This window comes from Eschrichtius robustus, chromosome 20 (genome assembly GCF_028021215.1).
Source record: "Eschrichtius robustus isolate mEscRob2 chromosome 20, mEscRob2.pri, whole genome shotgun sequence".
NCBI classification, from domain to species: domain Eukaryota; kingdom Metazoa; phylum Chordata; class Mammalia; order Artiodactyla; family Eschrichtiidae; genus Eschrichtius; species Eschrichtius robustus.
In genome coordinates this window covers 1,918,886-1,943,094 of record NC_090843.1, presented here as the reverse complement: position 1 = coordinate 1,943,094, position 24,209 = coordinate 1,918,886, and the positions used below count along the sequence as shown (strand labels likewise).

General features: G+C 51.0%; 1 protein-coding gene across 4 annotated transcripts in view; it reads right to left on the bottom strand.

Moving 5' to 3' along the window:
• The window catches only part of ARSG (arylsulfatase G), a 118,655-nt gene that overhangs the window by 26,522 nt on the left and 67,924 nt on the right, over nucleotides 1-24,209 (bottom strand). For all 4 annotated transcript variants that reach the window (XM_068530576.1, XM_068530577.1, XM_068530579.1 and 1 more), the window contains exons 3-8: nucleotides 22,875-23,062; nucleotides 20,417-20,464; nucleotides 19,247-19,358; nucleotides 16,229-16,366; nucleotides 7,292-7,488; nucleotides 5,774-5,854 (exon numbers count right to left, since the gene is read on the bottom strand). In XM_068530576.1, coding sequence (XP_068386677.1) covers nucleotides 5,774-5,854; nucleotides 7,292-7,488; nucleotides 16,229-16,366; nucleotides 19,247-19,358; nucleotides 20,417-20,464; nucleotides 22,875-23,062 — 764 coding nt within the window. The remainder of the gene's footprint in view (nucleotides 1-5,773; nucleotides 5,855-7,291; nucleotides 7,489-16,228; nucleotides 16,367-19,246; nucleotides 19,359-20,416; nucleotides 20,465-22,874; nucleotides 23,063-24,209) is intronic.

The window sequence follows — 24,209 nt, the reverse complement described above, 5'->3', positions numbered from 1 at the left end:
AGAAAATGCCACTCCATGATGCATGGAGAAAAGGGCAGCCTGAGGAAGGCTCACCACGACCTACGCTTAGGAATAGGGCTCCTTCCCAGAAAGGACCCAAATGCGATGCTTGCCTGAGTCAGAAAGGCAGTGTGGCTAATACAGAGGTTGGCAAACTTCTTAGTACATGGAGCCGCCAGAAGGACACCCAGAGATGCTGATTTAGTAAGTCTTGGGTGGGGTCTGACTCCAAGTCATTCTGACACCAGTCTCTGAGGACCAGAAGTTGAGAAGTATTAGTAAGGGAAATGGGAGGACGCCTTCTCACGGTGAGGCCTCGAGCAGAATTCTTAATGTCACTGCACGTCCGTCTCCTCAGCCGTGAAGGGGGGAATGACTGTACTGGGCTCACGGGATGGTGGGAAAGTGACGTAAGATAATGTATACAAAGTTCCAAGCAAGGTCCCTTGGCACAGTGCCTGCCACGGAAGCGCCCAATAAATGCCATCCAAAGAAACCCCAAGCAGATCAAAAACAAAACAAAATTACCTACAGATAGAAAATAGCAGAAGCTGCAAGCTGGCAAAACATACACTGAATTCAGCCCCCTGACAGTTTGGTTTGGCACGAATCGTATTTCTTTTTAAACTAAATTTGAATGTCATTAGACAGAGCCCTCGATCCGATTTGCCGAGTCCCTAATGCTGGCCACAATGGACAAAAACAAACAGTTGTTCGTTTACACTACCTGCCTGGCCCCTCGAGGCATTTGTATTTGTGACTCGGATGGAACACGCGTGTTCTGAGGAGCACACGTTCTATAACCTTCTAAAGAAGCAGGCTTCATTTCTAAATATAAATACACGCCTTTGCCAAGGTTGCCCAGAGCGCACACACTAGTTTTCTAGAAACACAGGACAGTCAGGCCTCTGTTGGGGCCAAGGACTCTGGCTGCCCTGGGGCGGCCATGAGTGTGGGGATGGGGACTTCCAAGCCCGGCAGGGGACATCATTTGACTTCCCCTGGGTCCCCAGTAGCTGGCCCTGCCCCCAGCTGGGGCCGAGAGCCCCTCCCTTGCCCCTCCCTCCCTTCCCCAGTCCCCCCAACCCCGACCCCTCTCCGTTCCACCCGCTGCCCCAAATGGACAGAAGGCCCAGGATGTAGAGCACACTTCCCAGTGGGAAAGGTTATGTAACCACCTGATAGCATCAAGTTACAACCAAGGTCTCCTAGAAGCTGAGGATGCCAAATTCAACAGCATGTTTCCTCATCACCAGGGGGGAGGAAGGAACAGTTCTGCTCTTCAAATAAAACAAGAAAAGGTTTTCCAGACAGAGGAGCCGTCAGTTAGGGGACAAACAAGGTGTTGGTTCTGTCCCGGAGAGGAAATAGGTCTGGAGCAGGGAAGGGAGGGCCGGCGGCTGGGAACCGGGGGGCCACGGGCTCGGGGTCGGCAGCGGCCCTGCTGTGCCCGCTGGCCCCCGCTTCGGTCTCTCCTCGCCCCGACAGGACGCACGCCAAGCCCGGTGCAGCAGCCTCTCTCCAGCACGGGATGAAGGGATGACTGCAGGAGACGCTGCCTCATCACATCAGCTGAGCAAAGCGGCTCAGCCAGGAGAGGGGGTGGGGGGCGGCCCGGGGGCCCTGGGCACAGGGGAAGGCAGCGTGTGGCCTGATGCGCCGGGGCGGCTGCAGGGAGAAAGAAGCAGGGCTCTGGGTACTGTTTGTCCTGCTCCATTGCGAAAACACTGACTGTCCTCTCTCTCTCACCAGCTCCCGAGACTGGCCCCGTTTACAGCAGGATACACAGGCATCCCACTGACAAGGAACCTGCTCGAAGAAGAGCAGGTGGTCCAGAGGGACCCCCAGCCCCTCCCCCGTGACCCGGGCCCCCTGGCCATGCCCCTTCCACCCAGGGCTCTGCCCGCCTTCCCAGAGCCCCCAGCAGTGGCCTGGGCAGTGAGGAGAGGTTGACGGGAAGCCAGTTTGGAGACTGAGGAAGGGGAAGTGTTTTACCCCTCCGCAAAGTGCGTCTTCAGGATCTCCTGGGAAAAGAAAAAGGTAACCAGATCCAGTCCCACCACAAATTCAAGTGCTGTGTCCCACAGATACCACATCCAGACACAACATTTGTGCAAGGCCCTGCCCCCTACAAAGGGTGTCATCTTGACATGAAGGAAATCCAGCCTCGGAGCACAGTTTTCCAAACCAGAGGCCCAGAACTCTTGGGAAGTGATCCTTACGTTGTTTAAGGTGCCCGTGTACTTCAGCAGGAAAATCTTTCTCAGGGCATTTCTTCCAATTATTCTCTTTGTGGGAACCCTCCCCCCCACCCAGTTTGTTTCGGCTGGGAGTGAAGAGATGGAGTTGTATGGGGGTAGTAGAGGCGAGGCACCTCCTGGCCAGTGTCCCAGTTGGCCCTGCACCGTCCCACGAGGCGGGTCTCCACTGCCCTCACTGAGGAGGACGCAGGGCTGGAAGGGGCAGGGGCCGCCGGGCACCAGGTCCTGAGCTGAGTCGAGAATCACGCCTCCAAAGCCCTCTCTCCATCTCTCCACTCTGCCTCCCATAGATTTAGAAAGACTCAGACTGTCACAGGGGCTGATGAGGTTCTCCCTGACAACCACGGAGGGGGCAAAGAAGTAGGACAGGACGTTGCAGACAGCTGAGCAGTCAGTCGGGTGTAACAGGACGTGAGGATAGTGATAACGTGGGTTGAGGAATGAGCCGGCTGGTGGCCAGACCATGTGGCCCCCTCAGTCGATGGCTGGCCCCGGGGAAGCCCTCTGCCCTGCTCAGCCCCAGGTCCCTCATTTGGCCAACAAGATAGTTGGAGCAGAGCTCGCTGAGGCCCCCCTGGCACTGTCTGAACGCGGGGAGGTTCCTGCAGACCGCCACTCACTTCCCTTTATTTATCGTCTCTTACTCAATAGAAATGTCTCTATATACATGTACCACCTCTTCTTTATCCATTCATCTACTGATGGACACTTAGGTCACTTCCATATTTTGGCTATTGTAAATAATGCTGCAATGAACATAGGGGTGCATGTATCTTTTGGAATTCGTATTTTCATTTTCTTCAGATAAACGGTGGGATTGCTGGATTGCGTGGTAGCGCTACTTTTAATTTTGGGGGGACCGTCCGTACCGTTTTCCGCAGTGGCTGCACCAGCTTGCACTCCTTTTGGTCCACACCATCCCCAACGTTGCTTCGGATTCAGTAGGTCTGGGGTGAGGCCCTGGAATCTGCATTGCTAACAAGTTCTCAGGGGGTACCGATGCTGCTGGTCCTGGGACCTCACCTGATAACCCCCTGGTCTCGATCTGAAAGTTCTAGACTCGAAGGACGCCAGATGTGGATATCCCAAATTGGTGGCTCTCCGAGTGGTCCCTGGACCAGCTGCACCAGCATCACCCAGGAGCTGGTTAGAAATGCGACATCTGCGTCACCAACCCAGACCTACTGGGTGCAGGATCCCCAGGGGACCATCTACACGTTAAAGTCTGAGAAACACTGCTCTAGACCGTCATTCTTTAAAGCCGGGGCTTTGTTGATCTTTGTGTCCCCAGCACTGAGCACAGTTCCTGGCACATAGTAGGTGCTCAACAAGTAGAAGGAAATAGAAGGAAAGGAGGATTCTGCCCTGCTGATACATGTGTTTCTCATAAAGTTCTTCCCGCGAAGAATGGGCTACAGTCCACACCCGTAAACTGGTTCACTATTTTAAAGCTGCCTCCTAAGCGGGAGAAGAGAAAGGACAAGGTAGGTCCTCAGATAGGAGATCAGAGGTCGTCTTCTTAGGAAACAGAAAGATCCCCACAGAGGAACCACTTACGGACAGATTTTTGTCCCCTCAACCTTGGTCTCTGTGCCTTTAGGACTTTTACTCTTGAGAGTAAAAATGATTCCAGGCTCTTCTAACTGAGCATTGAAGACGGCAGCCTGGCCCGAGGGTACCCCAGGTACAGAGAGGAGGAATTATCATCAGCAAATGCAAAAAAACCACTCCCAGTTGGCACTGTATTTCTCTAGGCTGTGGCTGCAGCTACCGGACACATTTCCACCACTTTTGGTCCTAGCATCTTTTCCTGGTCCAGCTCTCCAGGAACCAGAACTAAATTACAGCGCTCTTGAACTGGATGGGCCAGAGAGATCCATGCATAGAGGAACGCCAGCACCCAGTGGGACGAAGTCGTCTGGTCACTGGGCAGCACCCCGTTTTCCTGACTTCCACCACTTATGTCCACACACGAGATGTGGCCACAACTCAGCAGCCACTCACCTGGAAAGTTCTCAAGGGATCTGATCCAAGGGACGCCAGGGTAAAGCACTTCCTTCTCACAGCTAGCCGTGGGACACACGAAAATTCTAGCTTCTAGGTAACTACGAATATTCTGCCAGACTAATATGAAAGGGAATTCGTGTCCTCTGACTTGGACACAGCTGGGGCCACAGGTCAGAAGCCAGCCAGACAGCAGGGCAAACCCAGCCCCAGGGGGTAATCTTGCCAAGTCCACCTCTGAACCCCTCGGATACAAGCACCTTCTGAAAATTTTATTTTAATTTTTTTCATTAAAAAAAAATTAATTTAAAAAAATTTAAAACAAATTTTTTTAATTGGTTAAAAAAAAAAAAAAAAGTGGGAAAAACTACACTTAAACCCTTCCTCCCTACCCAGAGGTAATCACTGCTAATCTTTTGTTATCAATACCTTTTGTTGCCTCTCACAAGATTTTTCCGAGAATACATGCACTTAGTTTTATACAATAAAATCGTACTTTACATATGGTTTTGTGACCTGCTTTACTCACTGAAAAGTATTTGATGTAACTGTTTCCAGGTCAATCATATGCACCATTTTCAGTGGTTCCTTAGTGTTTCTCTAAATGCATGAATCATAATTTCTTTGAGCACTCCTCTCTTGCTGGACACTTCGGTTATGTCTAACTATTTTTTTCAAAAAAAACCTACTGCAACGAGCATTCTTTTACACACATCATTGTGCACTTGGCTTACTATTTCTTGAAGACAAATTCTTTAAAAGAGGAATTAATGCATCGCCCAGCATGCATATTTTTCAAGACTTTGGTCCATACTGCCGAATTGTCCCCAGCAGGACTGCTCTTTCAGAGAGTGAAGTCCTCTTGGGGAAACCTTCCCAGCAGATGGGCGCTGAGCTGAGGGCTGAAGGATGTTTAAATCAAGACAGGCAGTACGGTGTAGTGGGAAGATCACCAACTTTAACTTGGTAGCAAGCCTGGCTCCGTCCTCCCAAACTGTGTGACCCTAGGCAAGTTACTTAGCCTCTCTCATTCTTCAGCTGTAAATGGAGTGATTACTACCTGCCTTTCACTAAGGTTTAGAGATAATGCATATAGAAACCTTGCATAGTTGTGCATTAAATATTTCTTGAATGAATGAAATGAATTAATGTTTGGATGGATGGAGGGATGACTTTTAAAAAAGGAAAGAAAAGAAAGGAAGGAGGAAGAGCAAGGGCATCAGGATGAAGGTAAACGTGAAGCGTATTTTTTGGACTGGCCTGTCAGGGAGCGGGCCGATGCCCTGGGAGGGAAGGAAAGGGAACCCCACCCCCGGGTGAACATGAACTTTCTCCACTCCAAATTGTTTCTTTTCTGGGAGCTAGTGGCTGTGAGTAATCCGTCCCTATTTCACAATGATGTCCCAAGACCCGGCTATAAACTGGTCCTCCCAGAGGCCGGATCTCATGCCCCAGCCTGGACTCAGCACCCGCGGGGAAATGCCCCAACCCCAGCTGTGAGCCTCTACCTTGACGAGTTTGCCACGATCCAATGAAGGGTCCCATGCTCCCTGCCAGCTCACACTTCTGAGCCCACGGGCCATTGTCTCCTAGAAACCAAAAGAAGCAACACGCAGCAGTCAACAGGCTGGAGGATGCTTCCACCCGGTTCTCTCTCTCTCCGGTCCCACATCCCTGTGCACAGCAGGGGACTGGAGAGAAAAAGGACCTGTGAAAACAAATGCAACCCTACCCTTGAAGGACCTTTTAGAGGGGGCTGCCTCCCATGGGCTTTCAGAGAGGTGGGCTGTCCTGCCCCGAGCTCGCCCCACACTGAGGCTTTTGCCTTTGGATATGGGCTCAGCAATTCCATTACCATTATCTTCAGCCCAGCAACTTTTTCTTTTCTTTCCTTTTGTTTTTTGGGGGTTTTTATGGCCGCACGGCATGTGGGATCTTAGTTCCCCGACCAGGGATCGAACCCGTGTCCCCTGCAGTGGAAGCGCGGAGTCCTGACCTCTGCACCAGCAGGGAAGCCCCAGCAACTCTTTCTTGAGCCCCTGTGATTTACACAGCGCTCCACATACATCACCTCCTGATGCCCCAACGTGCTACGGAATAGATTTGACTGTTAGCTCGATTCTGCCGACGAGGAAGGAGAGGATTAACAGAGGTTAAAGTAACTTTCCCGGCACTTCCCTGGTGGCGCAGTGGTTAAGAATCCGCCTGCCAATGCAGGGGACATGGGTTCAAGCCCTGATCCGGGAAGATCCCACATGCTGCGGAGCAACTAAGCCCGTGCGCCACAACTACTGAGCCTGCGCTCTAGAGCCCGCGAGCCACAACTACTGAAGCCCGTGCGCCTAGAGCCCGTGCTCCGCAACAAAAGAGGCCACCGCAATGAGAGAAGCCCATGCAATGAAGAGTAGCCCCCGCTCGCCACAACTAGAGAAAGTCTGCGGGTAGCAACGAACACCCAACGCAGCCAAAAATAAATAAATAAATTTATAAAAAACAAACACAAAATAAAGTAACTTTCTCAAGAGTAGAGATTCAAACCCAAGGGTCCACCACTCTTGCTCCAGACAGGGACCCGAGACCAGTGATGCCTGTGTGGGCCCTTTAAACAGCTCACTAGTCCAGCGCCACTCAGCCAGAAGACGTGACCTGCTGACCGGTGGCAACCTTTGGGATGGGGGAAGACGGTAGAGAAGGACTCATGGAATTGCCCGAGGATTACAGAGGTCCACAATGTCAAAGTCACTCATTAACAATTAAGGGCAATACCCAGATGGCCCTGATCAGCACCCAAGGGGCCAGCAGGGCACCCGCTCTCCCGTGCAAGCCTTTCCAGGGGCACAGCCCTGGTGGCCCCAGTGGACGGGTGCTCAGCACGCAGGCCAACGAACGCGAGCAGGGCCCCAAGTTCCAGGCAAGCCCCCTGCCCAGCTGAAGAGGGTCACTCGCCCAGACTCTGCTCTGGAGTGGGGCGTGTGTGGGGTTATCCATTAGAGCCGAGTGAGGCTGGCTGGGTTTTACTACTTCACCTGTAAACCAGAGGAATGTGTTGTTTTTAGCTGTGAGGTCAACTTTGTCCTTGATCTGGCCCACGAGGCTGTCCATCTCCCGGAGAGCCGCACTGTACGGCCTTCGACCCCCGGCTTCTGCTGACAGCAGGTTCCTGGACAAGGGCACATGCATGTGGGCCAGGCCCACGTAGAGCAGGAAGGGTCTTCCGCTGGCACTGAAACGAGAGAGCCGGAGGTGACTCTCCAGGAGGGTCCCGTGGCCTCAGAGAAGAGCCCAGAACCCCTCCCACCCTGTGTGCTCAGGAAGTACACATCCGTCTACAGCCTGCAAAGGCAATGCAGGGATAAAGCTAGTTAAAGACTGAGAGTAATTGTAATACTCGCTTCTGCCCTTTAGCATTTACCGAGAGCTTATTAAACATGACTCACGTTGCCTGAATTCATCCTCATAAAACCCCCCAAGTTCCCTCTTCCGGATGAAGCGTCAGAGGCTCAGGGAAACTGAGAGACTTACCCAAGGTTAGTAAGCGACCCAGTCTGGGCTTAAACTAAGGTCTGGCTGAGAGCATAGCCCTGGCTCTTGGCAGCTTCATTCTAACGTCCAGTGCAAACATATTTTTAAGTTTCAGCTGCTCTTTCGCAGCATCCAGGCCATCGTTTCCATTCCCAGCCTTGGCTCTTTCTAGGAGATGAACGGATGACTGAAATGGACCACAGGGAATTCCAAGGCCATAGCTGGGAACGTCTAGATCAAGGTCCTGGTAGAGGCCAGGCTCCCGGCTGCCCCTGCTCTGATCCTGCAGGTTCCCCTGGGAGGGCCTCTGCTTCCTGCCTGCTCCCCACCTGCATTCCCAGGCCAGGGGCAGGGTCAAGGGCAGCAGCAGGGACCCTCAGGGAGCCCCTTCCCACAGCCCACTGCTGTGGTGGGTCTTTCAGAGGAGACAGGGAGGGCAAGGGGGGAACTTCAGGCGAGTCCATAGGGTGGTGACAGAAGCACGGCTCTTTTACACCAGGCCACCTGGACACTTGACTTTCAAACTGGCCTGAGCGTTCTTGGCTGCCCCCAAGTCACACCACCCCACATCAAGCTCTCTGAGTCCCCCAGCCTCAGCTCTGCACCAAACCTCGCCCTGGAGACGCCCCTGCATCCCAACTCCCAAAGTCCCCTGATTGGGACTGTACTGCACTCAGCTCTCTTTGAAGGACAGAAGATGCACGTCCCAGAAGGGGGCCGCTCCTTCCCCATTCTAATCAACAATTCCTCTGCAACATTTCACGAGCTGTATTGTCCATGCCCACAAGTCATGAGTGGCTATTCTGATTTCAATTCACGAAAATGAAATAAAGCTAAGAATTCAGTGTCTCACATGCTATACCATGGATGAGGCTTGAAGACATGACGCTCAGTGAAATAAGCCAGTCACCAAAGGACAAATATGGTGTGATTCCCCTTATAGGACATACTTGGAGTGGTCTGCTTCATACAGACAAAAAGTAGAGCTGTGGGGGCCAGGGGCTGCAGGGAAGGGAAAACAGGGAGCTGGTGTTTAACAGGTACAGAGTTTCAGTTTGGGAAGATGAAAAAGTTCTAGAGATGGATAGTGCGGATGGTTGCAGAACAGTGTGAATGTACTTAAAACCACAGAACTGTACCCTTAAAAAGGTAAATTTAAAAAATAGGGAGGGTGGGAAGGGAGGGAGACACAAGAGGGAAGAGATATGGGGCATAGGTATATGTATAACTGATTCACTTTGTTATACAGCAGAAACTAACACACCATTGTAAAGCAATTATACTCCAATAAAGATGTTAAAAAAATTTTTTTTTAATTGAAGTAGAGTTGATTTACAAAGCTGTGTTAGTTTCGGGTGTACAGAAAAATGATTCAGTTATACATATATATATATTGAAAAGGAAAATTTTATGCTATGTATAGTTTACATCTATCTATCATCTATCATATATCTATTATCTGTCTATCTATCTATCTATCTATCTATCTATCTATCTATCTATCTATCTATGTCTATCTCTTTCTCTATCCTTCTATCTGGTGTCTCAGTTGCCTGAGCCACATTTCCAATGCTCAGGCCAGTGGCTACCATCCTGGACAGCACAGAGAGAACATGTTCTTCCTTGCAGAGAGCGCTATTGCATGGTGCTGATTTAGAGTGTCTGTTGCCTGATCTCCCAAAGACGATCATGTACAGTTGTGTAGGTTGTGCACAATTTCAGCATGAGGACATCCTGCTGAGAGAGCGAATAGGAGTTTAATGCCAGCCCACAATCCACTGGCCAAGCTGGGCACTCTGGCACAGGTCAGCATACACTCAGCGGGGACCCCTTGTCCTAATCTGCAGGTGGGTACCACATGGCAGCAGCATGCTGGGTGGAGCTGCTGCAGATTTCGGGAATTTTGCAGGCCAGTTTTTAAACATGGCTGCCATTAAAAATTAAATGAAATCAACTTACCATTAAATAAATGATATTAGAAACAAAGGTGGGGGGGATAAATTGGGAGACTGGGGTTGACATATACACACTACTATATATAAAATAGATAACTAATAAGGACCTACTGTATAGCACAGGGAACTCTGCTCAATAATCTGTAAAAGAATCTATATGGGAAAAGAATCTAAAAAAGAGTGGATATATGTATGTGTATAACTGATTCACTTTGCTGTACAACAGAAACTAACACAACATTGTAAATCAACTGAAAAAAAAAACCAAAGGTAATAAACTTGCACGATTTATCACATCCTAATTATTCTACCACACTTTACTATTATCTATGCCCTGGAGTTTACTTTGCGGCCACTGAATCTGTGCAGTGGGAATACCGTGTGATGCGGTCCTACCGCACATCTCTCCCCAACCCCACGGTCAGCGACATCTCATTGGTATCTTGAATTCAGCCGCAGTGAGAGTATTTACGCCACAGAAATGGGCAAATCAGAGCTTTTTTCCTGAGTGCTGGTTGTTAAACATTTATCAGCTCATCGCCACCTATGGGCTGGGGGCGCGGTCCCATCACCCACCCTCTTCCCACCCCCATCATTATCCTGCAAACTCCCACCCATTATCAAAATCCTGTTAGCACCCTGGGCTGTGAAAGTGAGGGAAGACGGGCATTGGAGACCGGCATCTGGATCCCTGGAATTTTATTTCATGGTCGTGTGACCCTGGGCAATTCACTTCACCTCTGTCTCCACAGTGGGGATAGCTATGCCTCCCCGATACAGCTGTGAGTATTTAATGCCATAGTAAGCTTTTCGTAAGTGGTACCTTTTATTAATAAGTATGAATAATACGAGTCTGCAGTAGTAAGCATCCGTGGTACCCAGGGCAGTACCTCTCTCCCTGCATCCCGACACCATGCTAGAACTCATAAAGATGGCACGTTGCAGGAACCACACAAACTAGCTCCCTGGGGGCATCTATCCCCCGAGCCACCCCTGTGCTGAACGGCAAATACAGAGTGGAGGATGGGGAGTTCTCTGGTGGCCTAGTGGTTAGGGTTCTGGGCTTTCACTTCCGTGGCCCGGGTTCAATCCCTGGTTGGGGAACTGAGATCCCACAAGCCACGCGGCCCAGCCAAAAAAAAAAAAAAAAAAGTGGAGGAGACTTGGTGCTTTAAAAAAAAAGGCCAGTTATAAGGCAGTATGATTTCATTTTTATTTAAATATAGATATATACGTACATGTGTGTGTGTGTGTGTGTGTGTGTGTGTGTATTTATTCACCAGCACAGAAGGAGGCTAGAAGAACATGTTCAGATTTAACAAAAAGGGTTAAGATATCAGAGGGATTAAGACGCTGGAGGGGACATTCCAGCAGAGGGGGGGTGGGGCAGCGGTGTGGAGATGCACAGAGACTGAGACCTGGGGAAGCCAAGTCTGGAGAAAATCTCCTGACCTGAAATAGCAAATGGCAAGTGAGGGATGCCCACCTCTCAGGAAGTGTCCCCAGTGGGCTCCTGGCAGGAGAGCCAGGCCTGGAGGTGGCGGCAGGGCTGCTCTCGAGCCGGGCGGCCTCGGCTCCCCCCGCAGCGGCCCCCGGGGCTGACCGGTCCAGGAGTCTCTCTGGAACGCATCGCTGCAATAGCCACTCGCCCCCGCCTCCCCAATCTCACCGTCACCCTCTGGGCCTCAGCGTTACAGAGAACCTTCTGGAACCCAGACTGGACCTGACAGTTCCCGGTTCAGAAGCCCACCGGGGCTCCATGAGCCCGCGGGCAGTGCAAACCCCGCAGCCCGGCATCCGCGGCCTTCCCAGCCTTGCCGTCCTTCCCACTCCAGGGCCACCTCACGTCCTCCTGCACCTGTTCACTCCTCTCCCAGCAGGACCCTGCCTGGTATCTTGCCTGCAAACACTTAATCCATTAATCCATTAAGATCCCACTCCAAAGCCATCAAGATCCCTCTCTGCTCCCGGCTCATAGGTGGCTTCCTCTTCCCTGGCCCCTGCTGCCCCTCCCTTAGAGAACTGATCAGTATTGATAATGCAGCCTACGCGAAAGCCAGCTTTTGAACATTATCCGTTTCCCCACTAGCCTGGGAAACGCTTGAAAGCCGAAACAGATCTAATCCACGTGTGTATTCCCAACACAACACCGGCACACGCTTGGCGCCAGATCAAGCAACTCACTCTTCATTCACTCATTCAATGAATACTTATTAAGCGCTAACCAAGCCCCAGGCACTGCGGAGAGAGCTACAAACACAGAAGCAGGATTTCCACCTTCTTGGAGCTTCACATCCAATTGGAAACAGGAGAGAGAAAGATGTAACTAAGAAATGAATCAGATCATTATTACAAATGTATAGTAAGTAGTAGGGATGATGGAGGAGAAATACGGGGTTCTGTGGAGGAGCATAACAGGGGACCCAGGCTGGTCGGGGGTGAGGGGGAGAGGGGAGGCACCTCTGAGACAGTGTGGCCTGAAACACGGGGGGGCTCCAGGGGGACAGTGCATGGTCGCCCTTCAAGGCGGACAGAACAGCAGAGGGAGAGGCTGCAGGAGGAGGACGGCCGTCCCACTGCCCAGCAGTGCGTGCAGTCACCCATGTCCTCACCCGTCATTCATCGGAACACCCAAACAGGAGAAAGAAGAGAGAAGGGGTCAGGAGGACAGAATGATCTTCAGGCTGAACCCGGAGCTGTGAGGTGGGTGGCAGGTGGTGCGCTTTAGGTGGGAGATGGTGAGGATGGAGATGAGGAGGGGCAGGAGGCTTAGACCAGCAGGGGGAGAGCAATGCAGGGGGAGGGGCTGAGTCAAGGAGGAGAAGGAATCAAGCCCTTGATGTGGGTCCCGGGCTCCATCCCAGGAAGGCTGGGGCTTCTTTGTCCTCTGTGCCTCTCCAGGACCTAGTTCTAAGTGCGGAATTCCCTGGAATATGGACCATACACTCCGATTTCAAACATCCTCAACTACACCTCACACCTACCCCAATACGCTCTGCCCATCAAGCCCTGTATTCCCAACTCAGGTTCAATGTGCCGTCCTAGACCCTGTACGGAGCAGAGGACCAGCCAGCTCCATGACCCTGAAGCCCAGACGCCCAGGCCATCCGCTACCTCCTTTCTTTTCCTTTTTTTTTTTTTTTTTGCCAATTCGGAGCTTTGCCTGCTGTTTAAAAAACTCAAATCAAGAATTAGCTTTCAGGAGAAAGACAAATAACACATGATACCACTTGTATATGGAATCTAAAATATGGCACAAGTGAACCTGTCTATGAAACAGAAACGGACTCACAGACACAGAGAACAGACTTGTGGTTGCCAAGTGGGAGGGGAGGTGGGGGAGACAAGGATTGGGAGTTTGGGATTAGCAGATGTCAGCTATTATATACAGGATGGAGAAACAACAAGGTCCTACTGTAGAGCACAGGGATCTATATTCACTATCCTGGGATAAACCATAATGGAAAAGAACATGAAAAAGAATGTATATATATGTATAACTGAATCACTTTGCTGTTCAGCAGAAATTAACACAACAATGTAAATCAACTATACTTCAATTAAAAAAAAATTTTTTTTTAAGAATTAGCCTTCAGCATCACTGCTAGGTTAGGGGTCTAAACTCAAGTGAAGCCCCAAGGAAAAACGTTCAAAGAAGACCCTCTTGCCTAGCAGGGGCAGGAAACCACACTCCAGGGACCCCCCGTAGTTTTGACAAACAAGTCAAGGTGGTGTAAGGGGTCATGGCGGAGAAAACGGCACAGATCTGGGGGCTTTTCTGCTGACACTTCAAAAATCATGGATGAATTGGCAAGTCAAATCCTAAAGAAATCAGCATGCCTGAGGATTATTTTCTGTCAAGCAAAAAGCCAACAAGATTCATGTGACTTTTCACTTAATAACTAATTAATAAATTAGCAAACTCTTCCCCTCTTTCCTGTGATAAAGAGTTTGTTCGCTGATTTGTCTTTCAACTGGTTAATTAAGTGGTAGATGAACAGCACCATGTCCTCTTCAGAGTTAATCAGTCCCCAGCCGGCTGCCACCCGCTACCGTCCCCTGAGAACACCGGGCTTTCATTGCAAAAGCTGGGGTAGACCTTCCTCACCAGCCACAGACCGTCCACCTGTCATAGGGCACCGGGGCCCAAAGCCATCCAGGGAGCATATATGTGCTCAAACCCCCAGGTGGGAGAAGGGGCTTTGCACTTTTCATATCAACCATCTGAAAAAACAAAAATGAACAAACCAACACAACAGTGTTTCTCAGAAAGCCCTGAAAAACTGGTCAGATGCAATCTCTGAAGCCCTAAGGGGCTGCTCTCAGAATGTGGGCTTTTAGCAGGTCGTGTGATCAACCAGAAATGGATCTACTACATGGCTATACCTCCACCCTCCCAGCTGCCCTTCTCCCTAGAAAAGTCCAGCGTGGTGGAGCGAGGGGCTGGGGGAATTCTTGCACATTCAAGGAGATGATGAGATCAGTTATCCCAAGGTGGAGTCTATTTTTAATTCTGCACAAGTAGACAGGTGTGCAGCACACGTTCTCCTGCCCACTTAGGCAAAGGCCATGGAAAATACCAAAGGACCTGTTGGAAAGTGTTCCCCGGCCCTTGAAGAGTTTGCAGTCTTGGGACTTCCCTGGCAGTCCAGTGGTTAAGACTCCATGCTCCCAACACACGGGTTCGATCCCTGGTTGGGGAACTAAGATCCCCGTGTGCCGCGTGGCGCGGCCTAAAAAAAAAGAGAGAGGGAGTTTGCAATCTTGGGAGAAAGATGCACCAGTGTTGGGCTTCCCTGGTGGTGCAGTGGTTGAGAATCTGCCTGTCAATGCAGGGGACACGGGTTCGAGCCCTGGTCTGGGAAGATCCCACATGCCACAGAGCAGCTGGGCCTGTGAGCCACAACTGCTGCGCCTGCGCGTCTGGCACCTGTGCTCCGCAACAAGAGAGGCCACGACAGTGAGAGGCCCACGCACCGTGATGAAGAGTGGCCCCCACTTGCCACAACTAGAGAAAGCCCTCGCACAGAAACGAAGACCCAACACAGCCAAAAACAAATAAATTAATTAATTTAAAAAAAAATCTTTAAAAAAAAAAAAAAGATGCACCAGTGCACATGAGAGAGGCAGCGGGTGGGGTGACCGTGTGTGTGCACGTGTGTGTGTCTGGGCTTGCACCCCGCCACCTATGTACATGCACCCCAAGGTCAGTGTATGTCATCTGGGAACTGACTGTGGTCTCGCACAATCTACTCTCTGTGCTGATCTCTGATCTGACAGAGGCTGTAAACCAGCAGCTCTTGCACAGAGACAGCTTGCTAGAGACCCACTGTGGTATGGTTCTGGGGTTTCTGCTTTTTGTTATTTGCAATTAGTGGTTGCTAACAGTTAGCGATCAGGAGATTTGCCAAGGGCCAGGTAGCCTGTCTTTCCTGAGAAATGGAAAGGCCTGAGAAGCCAGGCCCCCATTCCCACAAAGCAGCAGCAGGTGGCTTTAGATGGGACAGGTGCTCCAAATTCACCACAGGCCCCACCACTCCCTACTGCCTCACAGTCAGCCTGCTTCCCGCTTCAGGTTACCTGGGCCCTGTAGATGCTGGACCCCTGTGTGTTATACTGAATAACTGGCCCCCAAGGATACTCAGGGTCTAATCCCTGGAATCTTTGAGTGTCCCCAAAGCGGACGTTGTAGATGCAGTTAAGTTGAGGATCTTGAGATGGGATTATCTTGGATCGTCCCAGTAGACCCTGAACGTAATCACAAATGTCCTTATAAGAAGGAGGCAGGGGGAGATTTGACTACAGAAGAGGACAAGGCAAGCGAACCACAGAAGTGGAGATTCAAATGATGTGGCCAGGAGTTCCCTGGTGGTCCAGTGGTTGGGACTCCATGCTTCCACTGCCCAGGGTCCGGGTTCCATCCCTGGTTGGGGCACTAAGATCCCGCAAGCCCAGTGGTGCCGCCAAAAAAAAATGATGTCGCCATAGCCAAGGAATGCCAACAGCCACCAGAAGCTGGAAGAGACAAGAAACGATCCTCCCTGGAGCCTCGAGAAGGAAACAGCCCTTCTGATAACCTTGATTTTAGCCCCATAAGACGCATTTCAGACATCCAGCCTCCAGATCTGTAGGAGAATAAATTGCTATTGTTTTAGCCAATAAGTTCGTGGTCAGTTTGTAACAGCAGCCGTAAGAAACGAACATAGCCTGTCAACTAATGAACTCAACAAACACCTTGAATGCCCAGAAGACAGTGGATGGACCCTGCCCTCAGGGAGGTGATACGCTAGCAGGAGAGGACACCTGACAATGATGGCAGAGTGTGGTCTGAGCAGGGACCCTGGGAACTTACCTGAGGCACTTGTAACCCAGGCCTGGAGACCCCAGGACAGACTGTTTTCTAGCTTTATTTCCAGGAGACACGCACGCATGCATCTTTGTCAGGCAATGGAACTCCGCCATGGTGGCCAACCCTGGGGGGCTCACCTCGCCCGCTGGATGAACTGGGTAGCCTTCTCGGCATACTTCTGAGCGAGGCCGCTCAAGTTCACGGGCTGCTCCACGATGTTGAGGTTTTCATAGAGAGGAAGGGCCACGTCAGAGTAACAGCCCTTCTCAAGGTTCCTGTGTGGAAATCACAGATGGTAGAGCACTCATTCCCACGACCTAAGCAGTCATGGAGTCAAACAAAACGCTTTAATGCACTGAGGCTCATAAATACCAAACACTTAATAGTTTGGCCTCAAATGATTTTTCCAGTCTGCCATTTCCTCCAAGTGCAAAACCAATATAATACCTTCTTCTATTCCCTTTGAATAGACGTGTATGCTCCTTGGACAAGCCTGGCCATTCTGTAAAGCTCACGACTTTTTTGAGCTAGGGATATGATTATACCCATTTTGCTGGCGGAGAAACTGAGGTTAAACAAACTACATTACACAGCAGAGTCCCAGAGGCAATCAGTAGCCCTGTTTTTTTCCACTGACCCCCTTAAATCATGACTTCCGTCCATGGGGTACAATGCTTGGTATTTTCCCAAGTCAACAATCAGGACTTTGTGTGACAAGACATCTGACAAGAGGACAGATGGTTAGGAACAACTTTGGAATTTCAAACCATGTTTGGAGAATTTGGAGAAACTTTAGCAACTGGAAAAAGTGAGGGTCAAACCAACTGTATCTCCTGGAAAAAAACAAACTCAGCCCTTGGTCTTACAGATGGAAATGCATCTGACATACGAATGGCCCAGCAGAGCAGCTGAATCATGACCCCGGCTGTGATCTTGGGTGAGTTACCTAAGCTCTCAGAGCTTGACTTTCCGTATGGAAAGTGCGGGGTTGCCCGGGCCCCTTACAGGGATAAGGAACGGTTAGCATTCACACTACTCAGCATACTAGGAATGCAGTAAAAACTCAAGCCCTCTGTCCTGAGGGCCACGGAGAACCGGAAGAGAAGCTGAGAACAATGGAGAGAAAAGGGTGGTCACGGGGGGCCTCTTGGGTAGGGAAACTGTCCTCCTGCTGCAGGGAAGAATTTGGGAAGAAATGAAAGCCCCCGTCACACAGCTATGTGCACACAGACTTGTGCCGGAAGCTTAAGAGACAAGGTCAGACGGGTAAATAATCACCAAGGACCACAATTTTTTAAAAAGAGAAAAAGAGCGCTGTCCCAGGTGTCACAAAGCTAACCTCATCATTCGTGTCCAATCTTCCAGCTTTGGATGATCTTGTGGCTGCTCTATCATCCCTAACCTTCTCCCCCTTTTCCTCCTTCAGCCAACACTTTTCTTCTATTTGATTTAACACAGATGGAAAAGGGACCAGGCGGCTGTGGTCATCACAGCACGAGATGGCAGGGGTGCCACAGGTGTGAGCCCCAGGCGCCCGGCGGTGAGGAGAGCAGTGGCAGGTTCTCACATGGCGACGTCACTCGTCCCACTGCCAACAGGCTCTTGCATCTCCTGGGCATCTGGTGAAAAGGCAGCCCTCGGGGAGGGGTCTGAACACCTGCATTTCTAGCGAGCGTCCAGATGATGCCTGCGCCGCTGGTCCAGCGACCACCCTCTGAGTGGTCAGGAGAGAGGGGACCTGGGCTCCACACTCAGAGACCCAGACGGGACTCTCCATCCTTCCCTCTCATGACTCCACTGTGACCTGGGCCACCAGGTAAGCTTCCTTCCCTGGACAGTCAGGAGACACACCTGCCTCACTCAGTGGTCCGGTGGATCACGGATAAGCGCGCAGAGTGCTCAGAATGTAACAATTTCTCAACAAATGGCCATTATTATACTATTATGTTATTAATAAGCCCCTGAGACATGCTCTCCCCGGGCGGCTCAGACACCTGCACCGTTATAAACAATCCCAGTACACCGTCTGAACAGCACAGCACCTGGTTTGGGCTGCTTTATTACCTGAATAAGGTTTATTACCTTTTTCTGATAATAAACGTACTGCACGCTCATTACAGAATATTTGGAAAATACGGGAGAGGAAAAAAATGAAAACTCCTTAATGCCACAACCAGAGTGAATGAACCATGGTTACCATTTTGGCGTATTTCCTTTAGGGCTATTAAAGGCATAAATACAGAGGTAGTTCAGGTCACAGTGTAGATGATTTGTTTCCTGCTTTTTTCACTTACTATTCTATTGTGAGCATTTTCCCATTTCACTGAATACGTTTTTAAAACATCCTGTTGAGTGCCTGCACAGCATTCCAATGTCGAAACACTGGCTTATTTCAGGGCGGGGGTGGGGCTTATAGGGAGCCCTGTGGACTTTTTCTCTGTCTCCTTCCTTATGTCCAGTGTCAGGGCCAGGTGAGTGGTCCAGGAGCAAAGCCAGCAGGCAGAGGAGGGAGGCCACCTGCGTGAGACCCTGGGTCGCACCAGCCTCTCCCCAGCTGAGCTAAACAGTCCAAGGAACCTGGAAAATGCCAATTAAAAAAAATGTTGTTCACCTCATCTTCATGAAAAGTGTTCTTGCACTCCATGCAAATAATGCACTTAAATTTGCACTAACGGTACTCGATCTTTTTTTTTTTTTTTTTGGCTGCATTTGGGTCTTCGTTGCTGGGCGCGGGCTTTCTCTAGTTGCGGCGAGCGGGGGCTACTCTTCGCTGTGGTGCGTGGGCTTCTCATTGCGGTGGCTTCTCTTGTTGTGGAGCACGGGCTCTAGGTGCGTGGGCTTCAGTAGTTGCAGCATGCGGGCTCAGTAGATGCGACACGAGGGCCCTAGAGCACAGGGGCTTCAGTAGTTGTGGCCCATAGGCTTAGTTGCTCCGCGGCATGTGGGATCTTCCCGGACCAGGGCTCGAACCCGTGTCCCCTGCATTGGCAGGCGGATTCTTAACCACTGCGCCACCAGAGAAGTCCCAGGTACTCGATCCCTTTTTGCTATTGTAACTGTTCCCCGTGGGCCTCTCTCATTTCCTTCTGATGGACCACACCCCCAGGACTTCACCTTGCTCTGGAGCCCAGAGCCGATGCCTTGGCTAGGATTACCTTGACGGTCTACCGCCCCGTGGACATGCCGGGCAAGGGGGGTGGTTGTAGCCGGGGGTATCAGTGCAGCCCATGTCATGGCTGTACGGGATTCCAAAGTAGTAATCAAACCCTGGAAGAGAAGGAACGGGTTAGGCTATGAGCCTGCATTCTTACACCCAGGACAGAAATTTAATTTTCCATGATTTAATTCTGCAGTGTTATGGAGTATGTAATTAAAAGAGGATTTGATTAATATCCCTTTGTAGTACGCAAAGAAAACACTTTGTTGGGTTCTGGCTGCAAGACTAGATTTGCAAGACATCTTGTGATTAGCATTAACCCTGCGTGGAAGGAAGTGGGGAAAATTCTTGAACACCTCCCGTTCCCACTGCGATGATGGACACCGCTGGGAAATACCTGGTGAAAATCTACTACCTGCACGACGCTCTGAGGGATAAAAGAATATATTCTGCCCTCCAGAGGGGGAGGGTAAGAAGTAGAGATTCAGCTCTGAGAGATGGATTATCAGCAAGCCCACGAGCGGGGTCAGAGGACGTTACCCCCGGAGGCTGGGGGTGGGATGTGGTTGAGACGGGAATCTCATCGTGCTTCTCAGCAGAGCTGGCACCTCAGCTGGACGCGGAGCGCTGGCAGGATTGGGCTTGAGAGGGGGGAGGGGTATTGGAGGGAGGATGTGAGGGTCAAACTGAGACCTGAAATCCCTGCGTTGACTTTTTTCTGAGACCCTCCCTCATCCCATCTCTTCTCCAGGACAAGCTTCAGTGTGAAGTTTCCCACAGAACTCCCTACTCCCCCATGAGCCCCTGCTTCAGTGAACCCATCAAACAATTTTTACTTCTTACCACACGGGGCCTCTCGGGGGCCAAGTGTTCCCGGACACGTGAAGGACTGGGTGGAGGAGAACACTGATGGCCTCACGCTGGGGGAGCCCGAAGGGTAGACAGGCACCAAAGAGGGGGGCCGGGAAAGGTGCCGGGCAAGAGGGATGTGCAAACAGAGGCAACCCTGGCACCTCAAACCCACCCAAGTGACCCTGCGAACGAAGGTGTCCTGACTCAGGAGAGATGTCCCTCGGGGGCAGGATGGCTTAAACATTCATAGAGTCCTTTAACACAGAGGCCTTTATTTTCTGTTTCCCAGGTAACCAGTCCTCCAAAGAATTCTTACCACGGAAGTTGGGGTGATAAGAGCCATGGTGCCCAAGATGCCACTTGCCTGGAGGAAAACGAGAGAGAGAGACTTTGAGAGGAATCCCCGTGGGCGCTCCCAGCCCCTTGGCGGAGCTGATCACACACCCAGGTCTCCACCAGCTTTGCCCTTTCCCGAGGACAAGCAAAGAGAGGTTCACATGCTGTGTGACAGCCAAGCCTCGTTCTCTGGGACCGACAGGGAGTCCCCAGGGAGACAGAAAGCAAGCAAGGATGACTCATGACCCAGGCAGGAACGCGTGCAGGGAAGGGGGACGACGGGCCGTCACCGGGAGCCCAGAGAAGTGAGCAGGCTGGGCTTCTGCCCCCCAAAGAGGGTGCAGTGCCCACGGCAACCCCCCCCTCCCCGGCAGGGCCCACCACACCTTCTGCTCGGCCCTCCTGCCTGGGGCCCTGCAAAGGACCCAAGGAGCAGGTGCACAGCCCAGACAGTCCCAGAGATGCCGTCCCCGCCTGGTTTCATCCTCCTCCTCTGCAGAAGCTGAGCGGGGGACCACCTCCCTGCTGCCGCCCGCCCGAGCGCAGGCCAGCAATGAGGAACCTCAGCCGCACCGCTCCTCCTCGCTCTGTGAACGCCTTCACTGGGGGACGCGAGGCGAGGCTGGAACTCCCTGACCTGCTCTCTGGGTGAAGATCCCAGGGAAGTCACCCACGAGGCGAGGGGAGGAATCAAAAATGCGGTGCAAAGACCGAAACGGCGGCCGCGTGAAACACCACCAAGGACGGAAATGAACAGGCAACCACAGGAGTCTGACTCAGTAAATTATCTCATGTGGCCTCAGTACAATACTTCCAAACCATCTTTTCAAGACAAATGCCTGTGGCCAAAACGAACAACGGTGAATCGAGGTGAAGGGTATATGGGGGTCTAGGAGTCCCTTCTTGCAACTGGTCTGTAGGTTTGAAAACAAATGTAATAAAAAGTTGAGGGAAGTGGATTAAGCGTTATGTGGAATGCGTAGATTCAGCATGACATGGAAATATAAAATTATAGTACAATTTTAAAATTACTTCTAAAATTATAATAAACGTGTAAAATTATATCACCAGGAAATAGAAAATAACAGGAGGGGGAGAAAAGTAGGGCCGAGTGATAACATGTACAACTAGGGACAAACGCATTAACACAGAGCAAGATTAGAAGCAAACAGTGAGTGCTGTCAATGGACTCGGTATTCCTTCAGCAGGTTTTTCATTTTCCCTGTAAGCGTGCTTCTAGGAAATTCACGATCTCAGCAAGAAGGTACGCTTCAGTATCCTCTCCCAGAAAAGCAAAAGGTGTCATGAGTGGTGAACAGTCGATCTGTAATCAGTTGCCTTCTTGGGATTTAAAGGCATGAAGAAGGAGGGGCAAGTGAGATAGAACCCAGCTCGAGAAGAATCCAGTGCCCCTGACGCTGCATGAAGTGTTAGGGTCAGAGAGCCCAGGGACCAAAGCCCTCCCGCCCCCCGGGCTGGGAGTCTTACATGGATGTGGGAGAGGGCGGGTGAGGATGTTCGGCCCATAGTGAGAGCTTCAGAATAGTTCGTACCTCCGGGTACGGAGAGAAAGGGGTGAAAGGAGTGCCGGTTGGGACCTTAATGGTCTCGTCCTCCCAGGACAAGGAAGGCCACACTGCAGTCTGATCTTCTGAAAAGTATGTCAGGCTCCTTGACCCAGAGGAGGAGCCAGGCCGACGCACCAGAAATGCCAGCTTCCTGCAGGTTAACGGGGAGCCCGGGGCCCCGAGGACATCCCCACAGGGACCCTCGTTGCCACTTCACGTGGTGGAGGGAGGAGGGAACCCCGCCGGACCCAGCTCCTGGAGAGCCAGGATCCCAAGCACAGGCAGCCTGAGGATGCCGTCGGGATGCTGGGTGGTCTTGGCCTCTGTAGGGGGGACCAGGGGAAACTAGCTCCATACATAGTTTAGTCCCCTGGTAGGTCGTTTCAGTTGCTTAGAGCTGAAAGCGTTCCCAACTTCTACAGCAAGAATTGAGCAGAGGGGCTTCCCTGGTGGCGCAGTGGTTGAGAATCTGCCTGCCAATGCAGGGGACACGGGTTCGAGCCCTGGTCTGGGAAGATCCCACATGCCGCGGAGCAACTAGGCCCGTGTGCCACAACTACTGAGCCTGCGCGTCTGGAGCCTGGGCCCCGCAACAAGAGAGGCCGCGATAGTGAGAGGCCCGCGCACCGCGATGAAGAATGGCCCCCACTCGCCGCAACTGGAGAAAGCCCTCGCACAGAAACGAAGACCCAACACAGCCAAAAATAAATAAATAAATTAATTAATTAAAAAAAAAAAAAAAAAAAGAAATGAGCAGAAAAGCAGACACGAGCAGGAGAGGCGTCAGCGCACGGCAGCCCTGCAGACACAAAGCAGCCGCCACAGTAAATGCAGGGAGGACGGGGGTCCGGGCGGTGGAGGCCATGTTACCAATCAACCCGGTGACGTAGCCAGCCCGCTGCAGCACTTCGGCCAAGGTGGTCTCGTTGAGCGGAAGGCCCCCCACAGAGGTGACTGCGAAGTTGCGAGGGACGCCGTTGCGGAGGCCGAGCCGGCCGGTGAGCAGCGCGGCCCGCGAGGGCGAGCAGGTGGACGCGGCCGCGTGGAAATCCACAAACCTGCGCGGAAAGGAAAGCGACGGGGTCTGCCCGGCCACAGAGAGCCAAGCCGAGAGAAATTCAGCTCCCGGGGTCTCAGCTCCTGGGATTCCAGGGCTGGGGAAAAGCTCCAGGGTCACCCAGTCGTGGGACAGGTAAAGAAAATGAAGCCCAGAGACGCGTTATGCGACTAATCCAAGGTCACACAGCTAATTCAGATGGCTTTGATCCAGCATATTGAGTGGATCCCCTTTATTTGCAGATTCCACATTTTGAATTCACCTACTCACTTAATGTATCTGTAACCCCCAAAATCAATACTCGTGGCTCTTAAGGGATAGTTCATGGACATACGCAGACCTGTGAAAATCGGTACATTTCCAGCCGAGGTTGGACAAGGTGACCTTCTTGTTTGGGCTCTCACAGATTCAGTGTTCACAGGGACTTTATAGAACATCACCACTGCTGATACAAGAGCTGGCTATCTATTACTCCTTACAGTAAGCCCAGCCCTTTTTCAGACACTATGGAGAAACAGAGGAGTCTAGCCATTTTCTTACCCTCAAGGAACGTGAGTAAATTGAATGTCACTAATGAAGGGGCAACCTGACTTCATGTGTCTCCTGATGCGATGCAATATGAATTCATAACACCAAGGATTCTTACCCAAAACATTTAACCTGAATCTAGTCAGACCCCTGGACCTAATTTCCACATTACAGGAAAAAAAAGCGAATGCAAGACCAAATTAAATGACCCCACGATAAAAGACTTTACCAAACCATTCTCTAGACGTTCGATAAGACAACCAGTCCCATCTCTTCAAACAGTCAACATCTGAGGGAACGATGGGATGGATGGGGCGATATTCTACATAAGGAAAGACTAAAGAGATAGAACCAAGGGCAATACATGAATCTTACTGGATCCCAGTTCAAAAGAGCTGGCAACACATTTGAGGGCTAATTAGGGAGGGAAATTTAATATGAACTGGATATAAAATGATATTAGGGGGTTATCGCTCATTCTCAGGATTACGGCCATGTGGGAGAATGTTTCTATTCTTTTTCTTCTGGTTTTAGTGAGATATAATTGACACATAACCTGGCACTAGTTTCAGGGGTACAACATCATAATTTGATATAAGTGCATATTATGAAATGATCAC